The sequence below is a fragment of the Lucilia sericata genome, unplaced genomic scaffold, assembly GCF_015586225.1.
Source record: "Lucilia sericata isolate MDLA Ls3-8-SP2 unplaced genomic scaffold, ASM1558622v1 Contig000729F_arrow, whole genome shotgun sequence".
Classification (NCBI taxonomy): Eukaryota; Metazoa; Arthropoda; class Insecta; order Diptera; family Calliphoridae; genus Lucilia; species Lucilia sericata.
Genome location: NW_023994728.1, coordinates 221,296 through 238,697, shown reverse-complemented (window position 1 = coordinate 238,697; position 17,402 = coordinate 221,296). Strand labels below are relative to the sequence as shown.

General features: G+C 29.2%; 1 protein-coding gene across 7 annotated transcripts in view; it reads left to right on the top strand.

Moving 5' to 3' along the window:
* The first annotated feature begins 10,433 nt into the window (after positions 1-10,433).
* The window catches only part of LOC119607685 (collagen alpha-1(XVIII) chain-like), a 227,549-nt gene continuing 220,580 nt past the window's right edge, over positions 10,434-17,402 (top strand). For 4 of the 7 annotated variants that reach the window (XM_037961746.1, XM_037961745.1, XM_037961748.1 and 1 more), the window contains exons 1-2: positions 10,435-10,497; positions 12,927-13,084. In XM_037961746.1, coding sequence (XP_037817674.1) covers positions 10,461-10,497; positions 12,927-13,084 — 195 coding nt within the window. In that variant the 5' untranslated portion in view covers positions 10,435-10,460. Of the gene's footprint in view, positions 10,498-12,926; positions 13,085-17,402 lie in introns of all 7 variants that reach the window. The other 3 variants (XM_037961751.1, XM_037961750.1, XM_037961749.1) reach the window with 1 other exon arrangement.

Sequence of the window (17,402 nt, the reverse complement as noted above, 5' to 3'; positions counted from 1 at the left end):
ATGTTTTTATAGTATTTTATTGTTTTGTTTTCTGTAACTTTATTATATATTTTTTCCCAACGCACTGACAGTTTCATTGTGGTTGACTTTTGGTTTTCTGTAGACGAGTGTGCAAAGAGAAAAAATTCAACTTTTACAACTTACCAAAAGATGCATAAGCAAGTGTGTGTGGGGAATAAGTATTAGGGTGGTACTTGATATATTTATCTTGTACTTTGATTTTCATACCAATTAATAATAATCTGTTATGTTAGTCATTTTGAAAGTTTTACCTTTATTAAAACTTGAATTATATTAAATTTGATTTCAAAGGAATTTTTAATTTATTAAAATTCTGTAAGTTTGTCCTTAAAAAATATACATTGTTGTTTTTAAATTGGAATCATAATAACTTATGTAGTTAAGGATGTACCTAAAGTAGTTTTAACGAAGTATTTAATTTAGCTACTTTCACTTGAGTGACGCAAAAACGTGGCGTGTGTTATAGATAGATAGACAGACAGATAGATAGATAGATAGATAGATAGATAGATAGATAGATAGACAGACAGATAGATAGATAGATAGATAGATAGATAGATAGATAGATAGATAGATAGATAGATAGATAGATAGATAGATAGATAGATAGATAGATAGATAGAGATAGATAGATAGATAGATAGATAGATAGATAGATAGATAGATAGATAGATAGATAGATAGATAGATAGATAGATAGATAGATAGATAGATAGATAGATAGTAGATAGATAGATAGATAGATAGATAGATAGATAGATAGATAGATAGATAGATAGATAGATAGATAGATAGATAGATAGATAGATAGATAGATAGATATATAGATAGATAGATAGATAGAGTAGATAGATAGATAGATAGATAGATAGATAGATAGATAGATAGATAGATAGATAGATAGATAGATAGATAGATAGATAGATAGATAGATAGATAGATAGATAGATAGATCGATCGATCGATAGATAGGTAGATAGATAGATAGAAAGTTAGTTAGTTAGTTAGTAGTTAGTTAGTTAGTTAGTAGTTAGTTAGTAAGTTAGTAGTTAATTAGTTAGTTAGTTAGTTAGTTAGTTAGTTAGTTAGTTAGTAGTTAGTTAGTTAGTTAGTTAGTAGTTAGTTAGTTAGTTAGTTAGTTAGTTAGTTAGTTAGTAGTTAGTTAGTTAGTTAGTTAGTTAGTTAGTTAGTTAGTTAGTTAGTTAGTTAGTTAGTAGTTAGTTAGTTAGTTACTTAGTTAGTTAGTTAGTTAGTTAGTTAGTAGTTAGTAGTTAGTTAGTAGTTAGTAGTTAGTTAGTTAGTTAGTTAGTTAGTAGTTAGTTAGTAGTAGTTAGTTAGTACTTACTTACTTAGTTAGTTAGTTACTTACTTAGTTAGTAGTTAGTTAGTTAGTAGTTAGTTAGTTAGTTAGTAAGTTAGTTAGTAAGTTAGTTAGTTAGTTAGTAGTTAGTTAGTTAGTTAGTTAGTTAGTTAGTTAGTTAGTTAGTTAGTTAGTTAGTTAGTTAGTTAGTTAGTAGTTAGTTAGTTAGTTAGTTAGTTAGTTAGTTAGTTAGTTGTAGTAGTAGTTAGTTAGTTAGTTAGTTAGTTGTAGTTAGTAGTTAGTAGTTAGTTAGTTAGTTAGTTAGTTAGTTAGTTAGTTGTTAGTTAGTGTTAGTTAGTTAGTAGTTAGTTAGTTAGTTAGTTAGTTAGTTAGTTAGTTAGTTAGTTAGTAGTTAGTAGTTAGTTAGTTAGTAGTAGTTAGTTAGTTAGTTAGTTAGTAGTTAGTTAGTTAGTTAGTTAGTTAGTTAGTTAGTGAGTTAGTTAGTTAGTTAGTTAGTAGTTAGTTAGTTAGTTAGTTAGTTAGTTAGTTAGTTAGTTAGTTAGTTAGTTAGTTAGTTAGTAGTTAGTTAGTTAGTTAGTTAGTTAGTTAGTTAGTTAGTTAGTTAGTTAGTTAGTTGTAGTTAGTTAGTTAGTAGTTAGTTAGTTAGTTAGTTAGTTAGTTAGTTAGTAGTTAGTTAGTAGTTAGTTAGTAGTTAGTTAGTTAGTTAGTTAGTTAGTTAGTTAGTTAGGTAGTTAGTTAGTTAGTGTTAGTTAGTTAGTTAGTTAGTAGTTAGTTAGTTAGTAGTAGTTAGTAGTTAGTTAGTTAGTTAGTTAGTTAGTTAGTTAGTTAGTTAGTTAGTTAGTTAGTTAGTTAGTTAGTTAGTTAGTTAGTTAGTTAGTTAGTTAGTAGTTAGTTAGTTAGTTAGTTAGTTAGTTAGTTAGTTAGTAGTTAGTTAGTTTAGTTAGTTAGTAGTTAGTTAGTTAGTTAGTTAGTAACACACCAACCAGGTTATGTGAGCTATACAAATTACACCTACCTACTACATAGATTACCTAGGATATGTTACGTAATTCATGAAACTACTCTCCTTTTCACTTAATGGAAGTTTAAGTGCCAATGCATTTAAAAATTTCAGTCAATTTTATTTTTTATGAGAGTTGTTATTTATGTTTAGCCCCTGTTAAATATATTATCTCAACTCTTTCGTGTTTCTCTTTAAAAGGCAATGTCTACATTTGTATTTAAGAAAAACAAAAAACGATGAAAACAAACAACCTTGTAAGTGGTGACATGTTTTTTTGACATGTTTCTTTTCTTACAAATAAGTTTATGTTTTTTTTCGACTACAACAAGTTAAATATTCTCTTGATTTTCTCAAGTTTATCCAATTTTTTCTTCATAAACTTTGTTTGATGTTATATGTATGTTTTTTTGTTTCTTGTTTGTTTTCATTGGAAATACTTGTAAATAAAAGTGATTAAATATTTTTGTATTTTTGTGTTCAATAAAATAAACTAAAGGTATTTAAGATTGGGATAAACATCAGATAAAGTTATATAGTTTAATAAAAAAATCAGCAGGGTCTTTATATGAAAAATTTATGTTATTGACACACGAATATTATATGGAAAAAATAAGGTATTATTTTTACTAACTATGAGGCAGCCATGACCATTTCCTTTAAACTTGTTGTATACGTTTATAAGCAATACTATAGTGTTTTCCTAGAGGGACTTTCATACTATGTGGTATTAAAAATAAAACGATACGTTCAATGCTTTTTCCTAAATGAAATCAAGTTTAAAAAGTGTCTTCTCACTCTTCGACAACAACTTTGTTTACTGCTGTTTGCAACACACAAGCATTAATATGATAGTATGTGTGTATCCCTTCACTGCTACAGATGAAGGGTATGCTGTTGTTTCAACCATCCTGCTGCTGAGCGGAAGTTCAGAAAAAATTCAATATTTCCGTTTGACACTTTATGTTTGCTAGGTCACATACCTTTGTGTGATCTTTGTTTTATTTTTATAAAGTTTATATTGAAATATCAACAATTTGTTGATGAATTTTTAAGCCCATGACCTTTGATAAAAGTTTTTTTTTTTAATAAATATTTTGTTTGCTTTATTTATTGCTTGTTTATATCAATATATAGCTATAAGTCAGAGGTCTGAGTTGAATAATTAAATTGAGTGCAAAATAATAATGCAACGAATGTAATATTAACCATGAAAATGCTACCGACATAAAACTAGTCAAGTAACTGATTCTTGTGGATCGTGAGCAGTTTCTGCTCGTCCGTCTTGCAAAAGCTGTTTATGAAAATCATCTTGATATTCATATTAATGTCCATTCAGTATTGATGTAAAATGAGTATAACTTGATCATTAATGTCGAGAGGATCTTTCCGATTATATTAAAACAAGTTCAATTCAATTACGAAATATATCTATCTTCCCCTAATCGAATAAGCTTAAACTTAAACACCATTAAAAAATAAGTTTTTTTTTACAAAAAAACACTAAAACATAAAAACAATCACGTTCATTTATATATCTTTTCATTCTTATAACGGAACCATTTATCAAAATGGCTATAATTTAAATAAAAAATATAAAATTCTCTATAGTTGGTATAATTTTCTACAGTTTTATTGCTTCTATTGATGTTTTTATACCCTATACCACTTCAGTGGGGAGGGTATATTGGGTTTGTGTTGATGTTTGTAACGCACAATAATATTGGTCCTATACCCACTTTAATGTATACCAATCGGCTCAGAATCATTTTCTGAGTCGATTTAGCTATGTGTCGTCCGTCCGTCCGTCGTCTGTCTGTCTGTCTGTCTGTCTGTCTGTCCGTCCATGTAAACCTTGTAATCAAACTACAGGTCGCAATTTTGAAGATAATTCAATGAAATTTGGTACATGATCTTCTATTGTCCCAGGGACGAAGCCTATTGAAAATAGTTAAGATCGTTCCATTATTTCACCTAGCCCCCATACAACTGAACCCCCCAATAGGGCTTGTAAACCTTGTAATCAAACTACAAGTCGCAATTTTGGAGATAATTCAATGAAATTTTGCACATGATCTTTTATAGTACCGTAAACGAAGCCAGTTGAAAATAGTTTACATCGGTCCATTATTTCACCTAGCCCCCATACAACTGAACCCGCCGAATAGGGCTTTTTAAGTTCATTAATTATGTTTAATATACTCATATCTCGAAAAAAAGCTGCAAAAACCAAGTTCTATACAAGATTTGATGACCCTCACGAATTCCATAATAATAGGTCCTCATATGACCCTAGCCCCTATGAAAAGCCCCCATCAAATTTCACTTAAATGTCCACAATTTTATTCAACAATAAACGGCTTAATGTATATCTGAGGCAAGGTAAAATTCAATTTAAATGCTTTATTATGGCAAATAAATCACATTATATTTTTGTCAAAGGTGTAGGGTATTATATGATCGGCCCGACTATAATTTCTTACTTGTTTTATTACAATTTTTTTTTTAAACATATTTCTCATTCTCTACACACTGGCCCATAAACATTTAAACAATATCCATATTCACAATAAAATATGTTGGAGTTTTATTTTTTTTTTCAGTATGTCCATGGCATTGTTTTTTTGTTTATATATTGAGGCATGTTTTCCCCTTTTTTTTGTGAAAAAAAATGAAAAATATTTTTAATAAAAAACTTTTAATAAATACAGACGTATTCTATGTGTAAAAAAAATAACTTTTCATATAGACAATGTACTCAATCTATAAATATTGTTTATTTGACTTTTTTAGATGCATTTATTAAAATTGCAAAGTTTATTTTTTTCGGACGATATTTTATTGATGATAAATTATCAGCATTTGTTATTTAAATGTGATCGAAATTAATTAGTAAGAATAAAATTTCATGGTGTTTATTTTTTGTAAACAATTTTAAAGGCTGATGTGATCTCAAACTTTTTATAGTATTTTATCTATTAAAATAGACTATTCTCTAACTCCTTAAATTGCTTTCTTTGCAACTTACTCATTACTTTCTAACAATCTATTCACTACACGGGACTGATTAAGTGGCGGTTTGATACTATAAAACTTGAAATTTAACTTTTCTCATTTTCTCATTGACTACCTAGTGCACTACAAAGGGTTAATAAAGAGACTAAAGTTGCCATGGCAGCACAAATTAACATAAGGTTTATATAATTTTGAAAAAAAAACTAAATGGCAGGCATGGGGGGTAATGATTACACAAAGTAATTAATTACAAGGTCAATTACAATTACTTGTAATGTGTAATTGAAAAATAACCAATTACAATTACTTGTAATTGTAATTGAAATTTTTCCAATTACTTGTAATGTGTAATTGACAAATAACTAATTACAATTATTTGTAATTGTTATTGAAGTTTTGCCAATTACAATTACTTGTATTTGTAATTGAAATTTTCAATTACAATTACTTGTAATTACTTGTAATTGTAATTTAGGTATTACTAATTACAAATTACATATAATTATAAGGAACAAAATTCACAATTACAAGTAATTGTAATTGGAATTTCTTCAATTACAAGTAATTGTAATTGGCAAAAATTCAATTACAATTACATGTAATTGTAATTGGTAATGCTTCAATTACAATTACATGTAATTGTAATTGATAATGCTTCAATTACAATTACATGTAATTGTAATTGGTAATGCTTCAATTACAATTACTTCAAATGTAATTGTAATTGAAAATGTAGTCATTACCCCCCAAGCCTGCTAAATGGCTTAAATTAGTCATATTGACACATTCACAACTAAAGGGCATACATGTACATATCTCCTCCAACTGTAGCAGAAAAACCATGATTCTTGTTTGTACTATTGCATCAATAATGTGATGCAAATAGTTTTACACAATATTGTTCATGATGCAGTGTAAGAGGAATTTTTAAGTAAATATAATAAAAATCTCAACATAATACAACAGTATGTGTAAATTTTTAACTCTATATACATGTTTAAACTTTCACATACAAAATACAGAGAATGAAAATATAAATAAATATATAACTACACTTGAATTGTATTCAACTGTAATGTTTGAAGGAGCATTTCAAAGATATCTAAATATCTATGTATGAACAGAGTTTTATATAGAAGCGGAAGTCTGTAAATTATTTTAAATATGAACAAGAACAATGTTTAGTTACAATACAATTTTAAATTAAAAACAAGTAAGAGTGTTATATTCGGCTATACCGTATCTTATATACCCACCATCAAATTGGTATACTGGAGTTGTTTTACAAGTTATGAGCGTTAAAGTCATTTGCTGATGAGGGCCTTATATGGAGGGTAGGGTCAATTATGGTGCGATTCTTATAAAATTAAGCGGGGATATTTAAGATCCCATAATAACTTGTTAATGTAAAATTTCGTTTTTATACTGGCATTTTGAACGGAGTTATGAGCGTTGTAGTCATTTTCTGAAGGGGACCTTAATGGGGGGATAGGGTCAATTAGTGACCAATCCTCATAAAGTTAGACAGACTGATTTAGCTTTCCATTAGTCTTGTTCATGTCGAATTTAATGGCTATAATGGTTTTTTTTAGTCGAGTTTTGGACGTTAAAGTGATATTCTGATGGAATCTTTATATGGGGGCGATAGGGTCAATAATCGATTGATCCTCATAAAATTTTACAGAAATATTTTGGTTCCCATAAAACTTGCTTATGTCGAATTTTTTTTGCTATACGAGCTTTTCTAAGCCAGTTATCTGCGTTTTAGTCATTTTCTTATATGAGGGCTAGGTCAAATCGTGGACCGATACCAAAGAGTGCCTAACAATGAAAAGTATTTGTGCAAAATTTCAGCTCTCTAGCTTCTTTTGTTTAGGCGCTATCGTGTCTACAACAGATAGACGGACGGACAGACGGACGGGCATGGCTAGATCGTCTTAAAATTTAATAAGGATCCAGAATATATATACTTTTGTGGTTCTACAACCAATATTTCAAAGTGTTACAAACGGAATGATAAAATCAATATACCGCCCATCTTTTTAGATGGTGGGTATAACAATAATTACTTTAAAATATTTTAAGAGCAACTTATAATCTGGATTTTGGATCATTCTTTAGAACAGTCTAAGGTCTGGGTTATTAACCAATCTATATTCTCATCTATAGATTGTAGTCTCGTGTATATATTATGCCCTAATCTCAACTTTAAAACAGATTTTAGTCTATACTATAAATCAGTCTATAACCTGAAGTACATATAAGTCTATAGTCTCAAATATAGATCAGTATAGAACGGGCTATAGATTAGTCGAAGCTTTTGACTACAGATAAACATATTATCTGGACATAAGATCGGTTTACAGTCTGCACAACGGAACACTCTATAGTCTGTACTGTAGTTCAGTACAAAGTCAGGAATATTGATTAGTCCAGAGTCCCCTCTATAAATCAATCTATATTCTGAAATATAGATTAGTCTTTAAACTGGACCATAGATCACTCTTTTATTTGTATTGTAGATTACTCTATATTATGTATTATGGTTCACTTAATAATCTGTATATCTATTGTCGGCACTATATAGCAGTATATTGTTTTGACTATCTGTACTAAGGATTGGTCTTTAGCATTATCTATAGATCAGTCTAAATTAAACTACAGATGATAGTCTATAGTAGATCACTCTGATAGGATGACTGATCAGTCACTACTATAGATCACTCAATAATTTGTAGATTAGTCTATAGCCTAGAATAAAGATCACTGTAGATCATTGATCTATATAACAGATCAGTTACTATAATCTGCAATATAGATCAATCTATAATCTGTATTAAAGATCACTCAATATTCTGTAGTGTAGATCATTCTATTGTCGGTACCTTATATTAGTATATAGTCTGTATAATCGATCAGTCCGAACTATAAATCAGTCTATTATCTGGACTAAGGATCGATCTATAGCCTCATCTATAGATCTGTATCATACAGACAGTCTAGTTTTAATTATAGATTAGTTTATAGTCTCGAATACATATCACTGTAGATCAGGGTGACAGTTTAGTCTGCTAAATGGAGTGTACATAGATCAGGGTTTAATCTGATCTGTATTTCTAGATTAAAGATTATTTTATTTGTTTATTTATTTATTAATTTCGATTATAGATCACTGTAGGATAACGGATCATATAATCTGTATTGCGGATCAGTCTATTGTGGGGTCTATATACTAGTCTATAGACTGGACTATATATCAGGGTTTAGTCCGGGCTAAAAATCAGTCTATAATATGGACTAAAGTTCGATCTATAACCTTATCTATAAATCAGTTTAGTTTACGCTACCGATCAATCCAGTTAAGACTATAGATCAATCTATAGTATTGAATACAGATCAGTATACATAGATCAGTATTTAGTCTGTTCTAAAATTCTAGTCAATATAAAAGTTTACAGGCAGGTATTTAGTTCAATCCATAATCTGTTCTATAGATAAATCTTTATAGATCAGTCTATATACTGGATAATATAGTATCCCCTGCAGATAATTCTACAGTCCCGACAAAGAATCGATTAGTTTATTGTCTGAACTTTTTTTTATGTTTTTATTTTCTGGACTGTAGATCACTCAATGTCTTGACTATAGATCATATAATATTCGGAAGTATAGATTAGTATATGGACTCTGGACAGGACTGTAGATCAACCCATGTTCTCTACTGCATATCAGACCATATACTGGATTTTAAATTAGTGTTAAGTAACAATTTAAGATCTTCCAAAAATGTCTCTTAAACAGAGAATTTTTATTCTGGACTATATATGGGTTTGTGAATATTGATTGAAATATATTTAATTTTTTAACCTCCCTTCTATTTTAATATATATCTGCGTCTGTGCATCAGAGCATACACTTGTTTCCAAATACATATATGTATTAACTATCTACTATAACCATGTATGACTGAGTTTTTAAGTGTTTGTTTTACTATTTTCATAGATTTTATATTTTCAATCACTGGAGGTAATTTTAATATCCATTCAATATGCTATCGAATACAAATACATTTATAGCTTTCACTCACACACTTTCAAATAAAGTTTAGTTTTTCCGCAATACATCTCTCACTCTCTCTCTCCTTTGCTAACCCCTTTTTCCTCTCTTCGTTTTCCTATTACTCTAACAGTAACTGTTATATTCTCTAATGATAGTTTTGTGGCATTTTGTATTATGTGAAATATTGCTGTAGTAAAACCATTGTTGCTGTCATTTGAGGATTTACCGACTTTTTGCATAAGTGATTTTATTGGCATTTTGAGTTTGAATTGAGTTTGTTGCCGTCATCTACATATAGAAATATGTAGCAAACGAACGTACATACACATCTACTAAACAGATACACTTTGATATTTATTTATATTTGTATTTGTTTATAATAAAAATAGTTTTTTTTTGTTGCTGTTGTTATTATATTTTTACACAACTGCTATTTTGCATTTTAGTTTTTATATTTATTTATATATTTTTATTATTTTTTTTTATTATTGATTGGTGGTTACACAGTGAGTACTTTAACTTGTCCAAGTTTAATAATGGATTTTTCTAGTACTTTGAAAACAAAATTGTTTATATGTATAAGTTTACATTTTATACAGGAACTTACATGAAAATAAAATATTTATATTTATTTTTATGCCAAGTTATTGACCTCTTGTTAATGTTACAGCAACATCACTTAAGTGTTTTTAGTTATTTGACCAATAGGGAAACAAACTAATAGAAAAGTTTTCAAATTTTCGTAAATTATTATATAAGTTTATTTAAAGTTTCATTAAGGAAGTTTTAAGCAAAAACTTAATAGAATTAAAAATAAAATAATGCAAATAACAAAGGTCATAATTTTGATTATAACTTTGTATGCATCACATTTTACTATTTTGAAAAATTTTTTTGAAAAAATATTAAAACATTTTTGAAATAAAATCAATTTTTATTTCATATAAACACAATTTTATCTACAGTTTAAAAGTTTTTCAATTTAATAATTATTTTATATCAACTTTTTATTTACAGGCCACAAGCATTTACGATGGCAGTGGTATGCCGCCACCACAGTCACAATACCCACATGAAAGACGTAAGTATTTTTTTTAATATTAACAATTAATAAGCAGAAATGCTGTAAATAGCAGAAATTCATTAAACGTTTATAAAATAAGTTTAATTTACCAAAACAGTTTCATAAAAAAATAAATGCTGGAATAGGTTAAAATGTATATGTTTAAAGCAAATTCACTTGAAAATTTTGTGCAACTTGTTTCACCAGAACATTATTATTACCAAATTCTTTAAAAAAAATTAATTAAATTTTTTTTAGAAAAGTTCACTAAAAATTGTTCAGCCAAAATATTTCACTTTTTTACAAAAATTTGTAATGTTATTTCAAAACAAAAGTTACTGAAAATTGTTACACCCTCCACCACAAACTATTGATATGATAGGGTCACAATCATTTACATCACATCAAAATTCTACATACCTACTAACTATATATGTACATGATAAGGTTTGCTTAGAACCCACAAGATCCAAAATTGTTAAACAAATTAAAAAAAAAAAAAAAAAAAAAAATAACTGGTTTAAAGTAAATATTTCATATATTTTTTATGTTATAAACATTATTTTAAATCGAATGCAAATATATTGTTGTGCGTGATTATTTCAGAATTAAACAAATCTATATTAATTCTTATAAATATCAGCACCAGGGTTAAATATACAAAACGGTGCAATTAAAATCAGGAGTTCTGTTGAACTAGAACAGTTCTAGTTCAGTTCTAGTTCAGTTCTAGTTCAGTTCTTAGTTCAGTTCTAGTTCAGTTCTAGTTCAGTTCTAGTTCAGTTCTAGTTCAGTTCTAGTTCAGTTCTAGTTCAGTTCTAGTTCAGTTCTAGTTCAGTTCTAGTTCAGTTCTAGTTCAGTTCTAGTTCAGTTCTAGTTCAGTTCTAGTTCAGTTCTAGTTCAGTTCTAGTTCAGTTCTAGTTCAGTTCTAGTTCAGTTCTAGTTCAGTTCTAGTTCAGTTCTAGTTCAGTTCTAGTTCAGTTCTAGTTCAGTTCTAGTTCAGTTCTAGTTCAGTTCTAGTTCAGTTCTAGTTCAGTTCTAGTTCAGTTCTAGTTCAGTTCTAGTTCAGTTCTAGTTCAGTTCTAGTTCAGTTCTAGTTCAGTTCTAGTTCAGTTCTAGTTCAGTTCTAGTTCAGTTCTAGTTCAGTTCTAGTTCAGTTCTAGTTCAGTTCTAGTTCAGTTCTAGTTCAGTTCTAGTTCAGTTCTAGTTCAGTTCTAGTTCAGTTCTAGTTCAGTTCTAGTTCAGTTCTAGTTCAGTTCTAGTTCAGTTCTAGTTCAGTTCTAGTTCAGTTCTAGTTCAGTTCTAGTTCAGTTCTAGTTCAGTTCTAGTCAGTTCTAGTTCAGTTCTAGTTCAGTTCTAGTCAGTTCTAGTTCAGTTCTAGTTCATTTCTACTTCAGATCTAATTTAGTTCTAGTTCAGTTCTAGTTCATTTCTACTTCAGATCTAATTTAGTTCAAGTTTACTTTACGCTAGTTCAGTTTTAGTTCAGTTCTAGTTTTAGTAGGTATGATACATCAGATCCAAAGTAATATGTTATTGGCAATTCCCCTGATTCCAAATTTTTACTGAACCCTTTTCCAGTAAATTTATTTACATTCTAGGACAGCATTTATAACGATTATATGTTATTGCTATGATTTGCATTTTGTAAACACATACATTGAATAAAAATTTAGTGATATTACATACAGAGATAAATATGTACATTGTATATACACACTATTATAACAAAAAAACGTAATTATTTTGTGTGTATAGTTGAAAAATTGCTATGAAATATTCCAAAGCAAAAAAAAAATCCATAAACTTGCAACGCAATGTATAGATTTGCATACAAATAAACATGCAAACGATGTTATGAGGAGTGTTAGTAAGTATCTAGGTAAATGTACATAAAGATGACCCTTTAAAGTTTTAAAATGAGGAAAAATATATTTTCATTTGTGCTAGGCACACTCTGTGGGGACTTTTGGAATTTAGTTCTGAGTGGGGTTGGATGGGAATGTGTTATCTTTAAGTATACAAAAACTGTTTGGTCTTTTATAAAAACATTCATTTTGTTTTTGTAAAAAACTTGCAAATGACATGTCATTGATGTGTCACAGCAATAATTGTTTGTTGAAAATATCCTGGTTAATACCTCAGGGGTTTGCTTTGTAAGTTTTAAGAAATAAATTAATCGTTTTTTCTGTGAGTTTTTTATTGTGTTTGATAATTATTTGTTAGATAGTTTATTTGTACTAGCCAACACCTATTTAGGTTAGGAAGTTATTAAAGAATTTGTAGTAAAGGGAGTGAAAATTAAAGAAAATCGATAATAAGTTATCAAATGTGTTTAAATGGTCTTTTAGTTTTAATTGATGTATTCTTGAAGATTTTATTTTGTTATGTTAAAAGCTTTTCCTATTTCAAAATTGATTCAATATATTTTTCTGTTCTTTTTTTAGCATATCGTACCATCAAAGGCGAGAAAGGTGAACGTGGCCCTAAAGGTCCTCCTGGTGATAGTATACGTGGTCCTCCTGGACCACCAGGTCCTGCTGGTCCTAAAGGTGATCCAGGTTCATTTCCTCCCTTTATTGATTTTGCTAGCAATCCTGAGGCGGTAAGTAAAAATTTTGACTTACTTTTACATAAATTTAAGATTTTTATAAAATTTTTGTTAAAATAAATTGGTTTTGTATATATTCAATCAAGAAAAGAAATTCAAAATCAATTATAATTGATTATATTGATTTCATATTTTAAATTTCATTGCAAATGTCCTAATCAAATTAGTTCGGTTGCGTATACGTTATATTTTTAAGATATATGTTAATCATACTCACTTTTCATATAGACAAGAGTAAGAGAATTGATTTAGAAACAAGGCACAACTTGTTGCCAAACTGCAGATAGAAAAATATTAAATTTATAAATTTAAACTTTTGTTCTGTTGAACTTCAAACATTTTCAAAGGGTTCGGTTGCGTATACTCAATGTATATATATTAAATATTTATTAATCATACTTCCAGTCTGTACAACTTATTAGTTATAAAAGATAACATATTTGCCACATTTTTAAAATTATAATTAACTAATTCATTCCAAACATGAAATTTCGCTTAAAATTAAAATATTTCCTCTGTATTAACACATATTTCATCAATATTTTTTCTATGTAATTTACCTTTAAATCTATAAATAAATTTTAAAATTAAAATAAATCTCTGTATATTTACAACACAACAAAAACACTCAACTAATTATAGATCAATTAAAGTTTACTAAACAATTGTCGAACTAAAATTGAAATACAACATAATAAAATAGTTTTTGAAAATAAAATGATAAACATGAACGGATATTTGTAAAATCATAAATGAATTACAAACAGCTTAAACTAAATACTATAAATATATACACATACATGCATATACAAAACATTCCAATTCTGTTTAATTTACAAACTAACAAAAACAGATACATTAACAAAGGGATTTCGTACATACTTACTACATACAACAAAAATTTTAATTTCGAAAATTGATTTATTTTATAATTCACATATAAAACATAGCAAAAAAAGTTAATTTTCAATTATAAATGAAAATAACATTATAATAATAAAGAGAGCATATAACAAATGCACACCCATATTTAATGTATTTGTAAAACATTTTCAACAACAAATATTAAAAACCAACAAAAATACAGAGAAAAACTAAAATTATTTATACGTTAAATTAATGCAATCAATATATACAATTTAGTCTTTTCTCCTAACTCTTTACTCCTCTCACAAACAACTCTTCAGTTTCAACTAAAGTAAGAGTGTGTGTGTGTATTTATATTCATTTCCGCTTGGTGAAACTAAAATTCTATTAAATTTGTTTATTGTATTAGTGATGATGTTATTAAAATGCAACAAACACTAAAACATAAATACCAACAACAATCTATCTGTGTCTGTAAATACAAAATTTAGTTTTTAACTCGGGAAAAATAAAACTATAAATGGGAATTTAGCGAAAAACAAATATAATACAACCATATAATTTAAACATACTTTTGTTAAATATATAGTTATGTAGAGACATACATATTAATATATACACCCACTCACAATAACATATGTTCTCTAATACAGGTGTTTATGTATGTGTGTTTGTTTTCGTGGAATTCCAGCGGGTGCATTGTTAGTATTAGTTAGAGAAAAGTGTTGGTAATTTATAGAGCTTACATGATTTTTTATAGTTGTAGGAAAGTTGTTGTGCACTATGGGTAAATATAGAGAAAATTACATAGACTAGACATAGACTAGACATAGACTAGACATAGACTAGACATAGACTAGACATAGACTAGACATAGACTAGACATAGACTAGACATAGACTAGACATAGACTAGACTAGACTAGACATAGACTAGACATAGACTAGACATAGACTAGACATAGACTAGACATAGACTAGACATAGACTAGACATAGACTAGACTAGACATAGACTAGACATAGACTAGACATAGACTAGACATAGACTAGACATAGACTAGACATAGACTAGACATAGACTAGACATAGACTAGACATAGACTAGACATAGACTAGACATAGACTAGACATAGACTAGACATAGACTAGACATAGACTAGACATAGACTAGACATAGACTAGACATAGACTAGACATAGACTAGACATAGACTAGACATAGACTAGACATAGACTAGACATAGACTAGACATAGACTAGACATAGACTAGACATAGACTAGACATAGACTAGACATAGACTAGACATAGACTAGACATAGACTAGACATAGACTAGACATAGACTAGACATAGTAGACATAGACTAGACATAGACTAGACATAGACTAGACATAGACTAGACATAGACTAGACATAGACTAGACATAGACTAGACATAGACTAGACATAGACTAGACATAGAGACATAGACTAGACATAGACTAGACATAGACTAGACATAGACTAGACATAGACTAGACATAGACTAGACATAGACTAGACATAGACTAGACATAGACTAGACATAGACTAGACATAGACTAGACATAGACTAGACATAGACTAGACATAGACTAGACATAGACTAGACATAGACTAGACATAGACTAGACATAGACTAGACATAGACTAGACATAGACTAGACATAGACTAGACATAGACTAGACATAGACTAGACATAGACTAGACATAGACTAGACATAGACTAGACATAGACTAGACATAGACTAGACATAGACTAGACATAGACTAGACATAGACTAGACATAGACTAGACATAGACTAGACATAGACTAGACATAGACTAGACATAGACTAGACATAGACTAGACATAGACTAGACATAGACTAGACATAGACTAGACATAGACTAGACATAGACTAGACATAGACTAGACATAGACTAGACATAGACTAGACATAGACTAGACATAGACTAGACATAGACTAGACATAGACTAGACATAGACTAGACTAGAATAGACTAGACATAGACTAGACATAGACTAGACATAGACTAACATAGACTAGACATAGACTAGACATAGACTAGAAATAGACATAGGACATAGACTAGACATAGACTAGACATAGACTAGACATAGACTAGAACATAGACTAGACATAGACTAGACATAGACTAGACATAGACTAGACATCGACTAGACATAGACTAGACATAGACTAGACATCGACTAGACATAGACTAGACATAGACTAGACATAGACTAGACATAGACTAGACATAGACTAGACATAGACTAGACATAGACTAGACATAGACTAGAACATAGACTAAGACATAGACTAGACATAGACTAGACATAGAGACTAGACCATAGACTAGACATAGACTAGACATAGACTATCCTAGACTAGACATAGACTAGACATAGACTAGACATAGACTAGACATAGACTAGACATAGACTAGACATAGACTAGACATAGGACTGGACATAGACTAGACATAGACTAGACATAGACTAGACATAGACTAGACATAGACTAGACATAGACTAGACATAGACTAGACATAGACTAGACATAGACTAGACATAGACTAGACATAGACTGACATAGACTAGACATAGACTAGACATAGACTAGACATAGACTAGACATAGACTAGACATAGACTAGACATAGACTAGACATAGACTAGACATAGACTAGACATAGACTAGACAATAGACTAGACATAAGCCTCTGTATACTTTGTGGTATTAGTGCCATGGCATAAATAAATACAATTTCCAAACCATAGTGCACTACCAGCGGATCGCATTAAATGTATGTATGTGGGTTTGTGTCAGTATATACATACATATGGTACTTATGTATGTTTTGGGTAAACACATGTATTGTTGACGCGTTTAGACAGACATATGGCCGGAAGCAAATACCTGATTTCCCCAGATAACAATGTGTAAGAACTAACGGATTTTCACTAACGTTATTTATACTTACATACCAACATTTATATGTATCAGAATTAATGTTTTAGTAGTTTTTATATATTATTTTCATGTCGCCAACTATGATGCTAAAGTAACTACCAATAGCAGTAGTAACAGCTACAGCAAATAGCGACAACAACCGTTACAACACATCAGTTTTAAATTATTGTTTGTTATTTATTGTTTAGTTTGTATTTGTGCAAGTGGTTGTATGCTTGTGTGTATGTTGTATATGGGAATATGTGCAACCTACAGAGTTAAAATGGTTGAAGTCTATAGTTTGAAGAGCTAATGTTTACTTTAACAAACAAACTAGAAATAGTAGTACCATAAACTGTAGTTTTAGTGTTTGTTGTTGCTGCTGTTATACTAGTTGTTGCTGCTGCTGCTGCTACTACTGTTGTTTATACTCCTGTTGTGTTTCAGTATAAATACGTACAAATG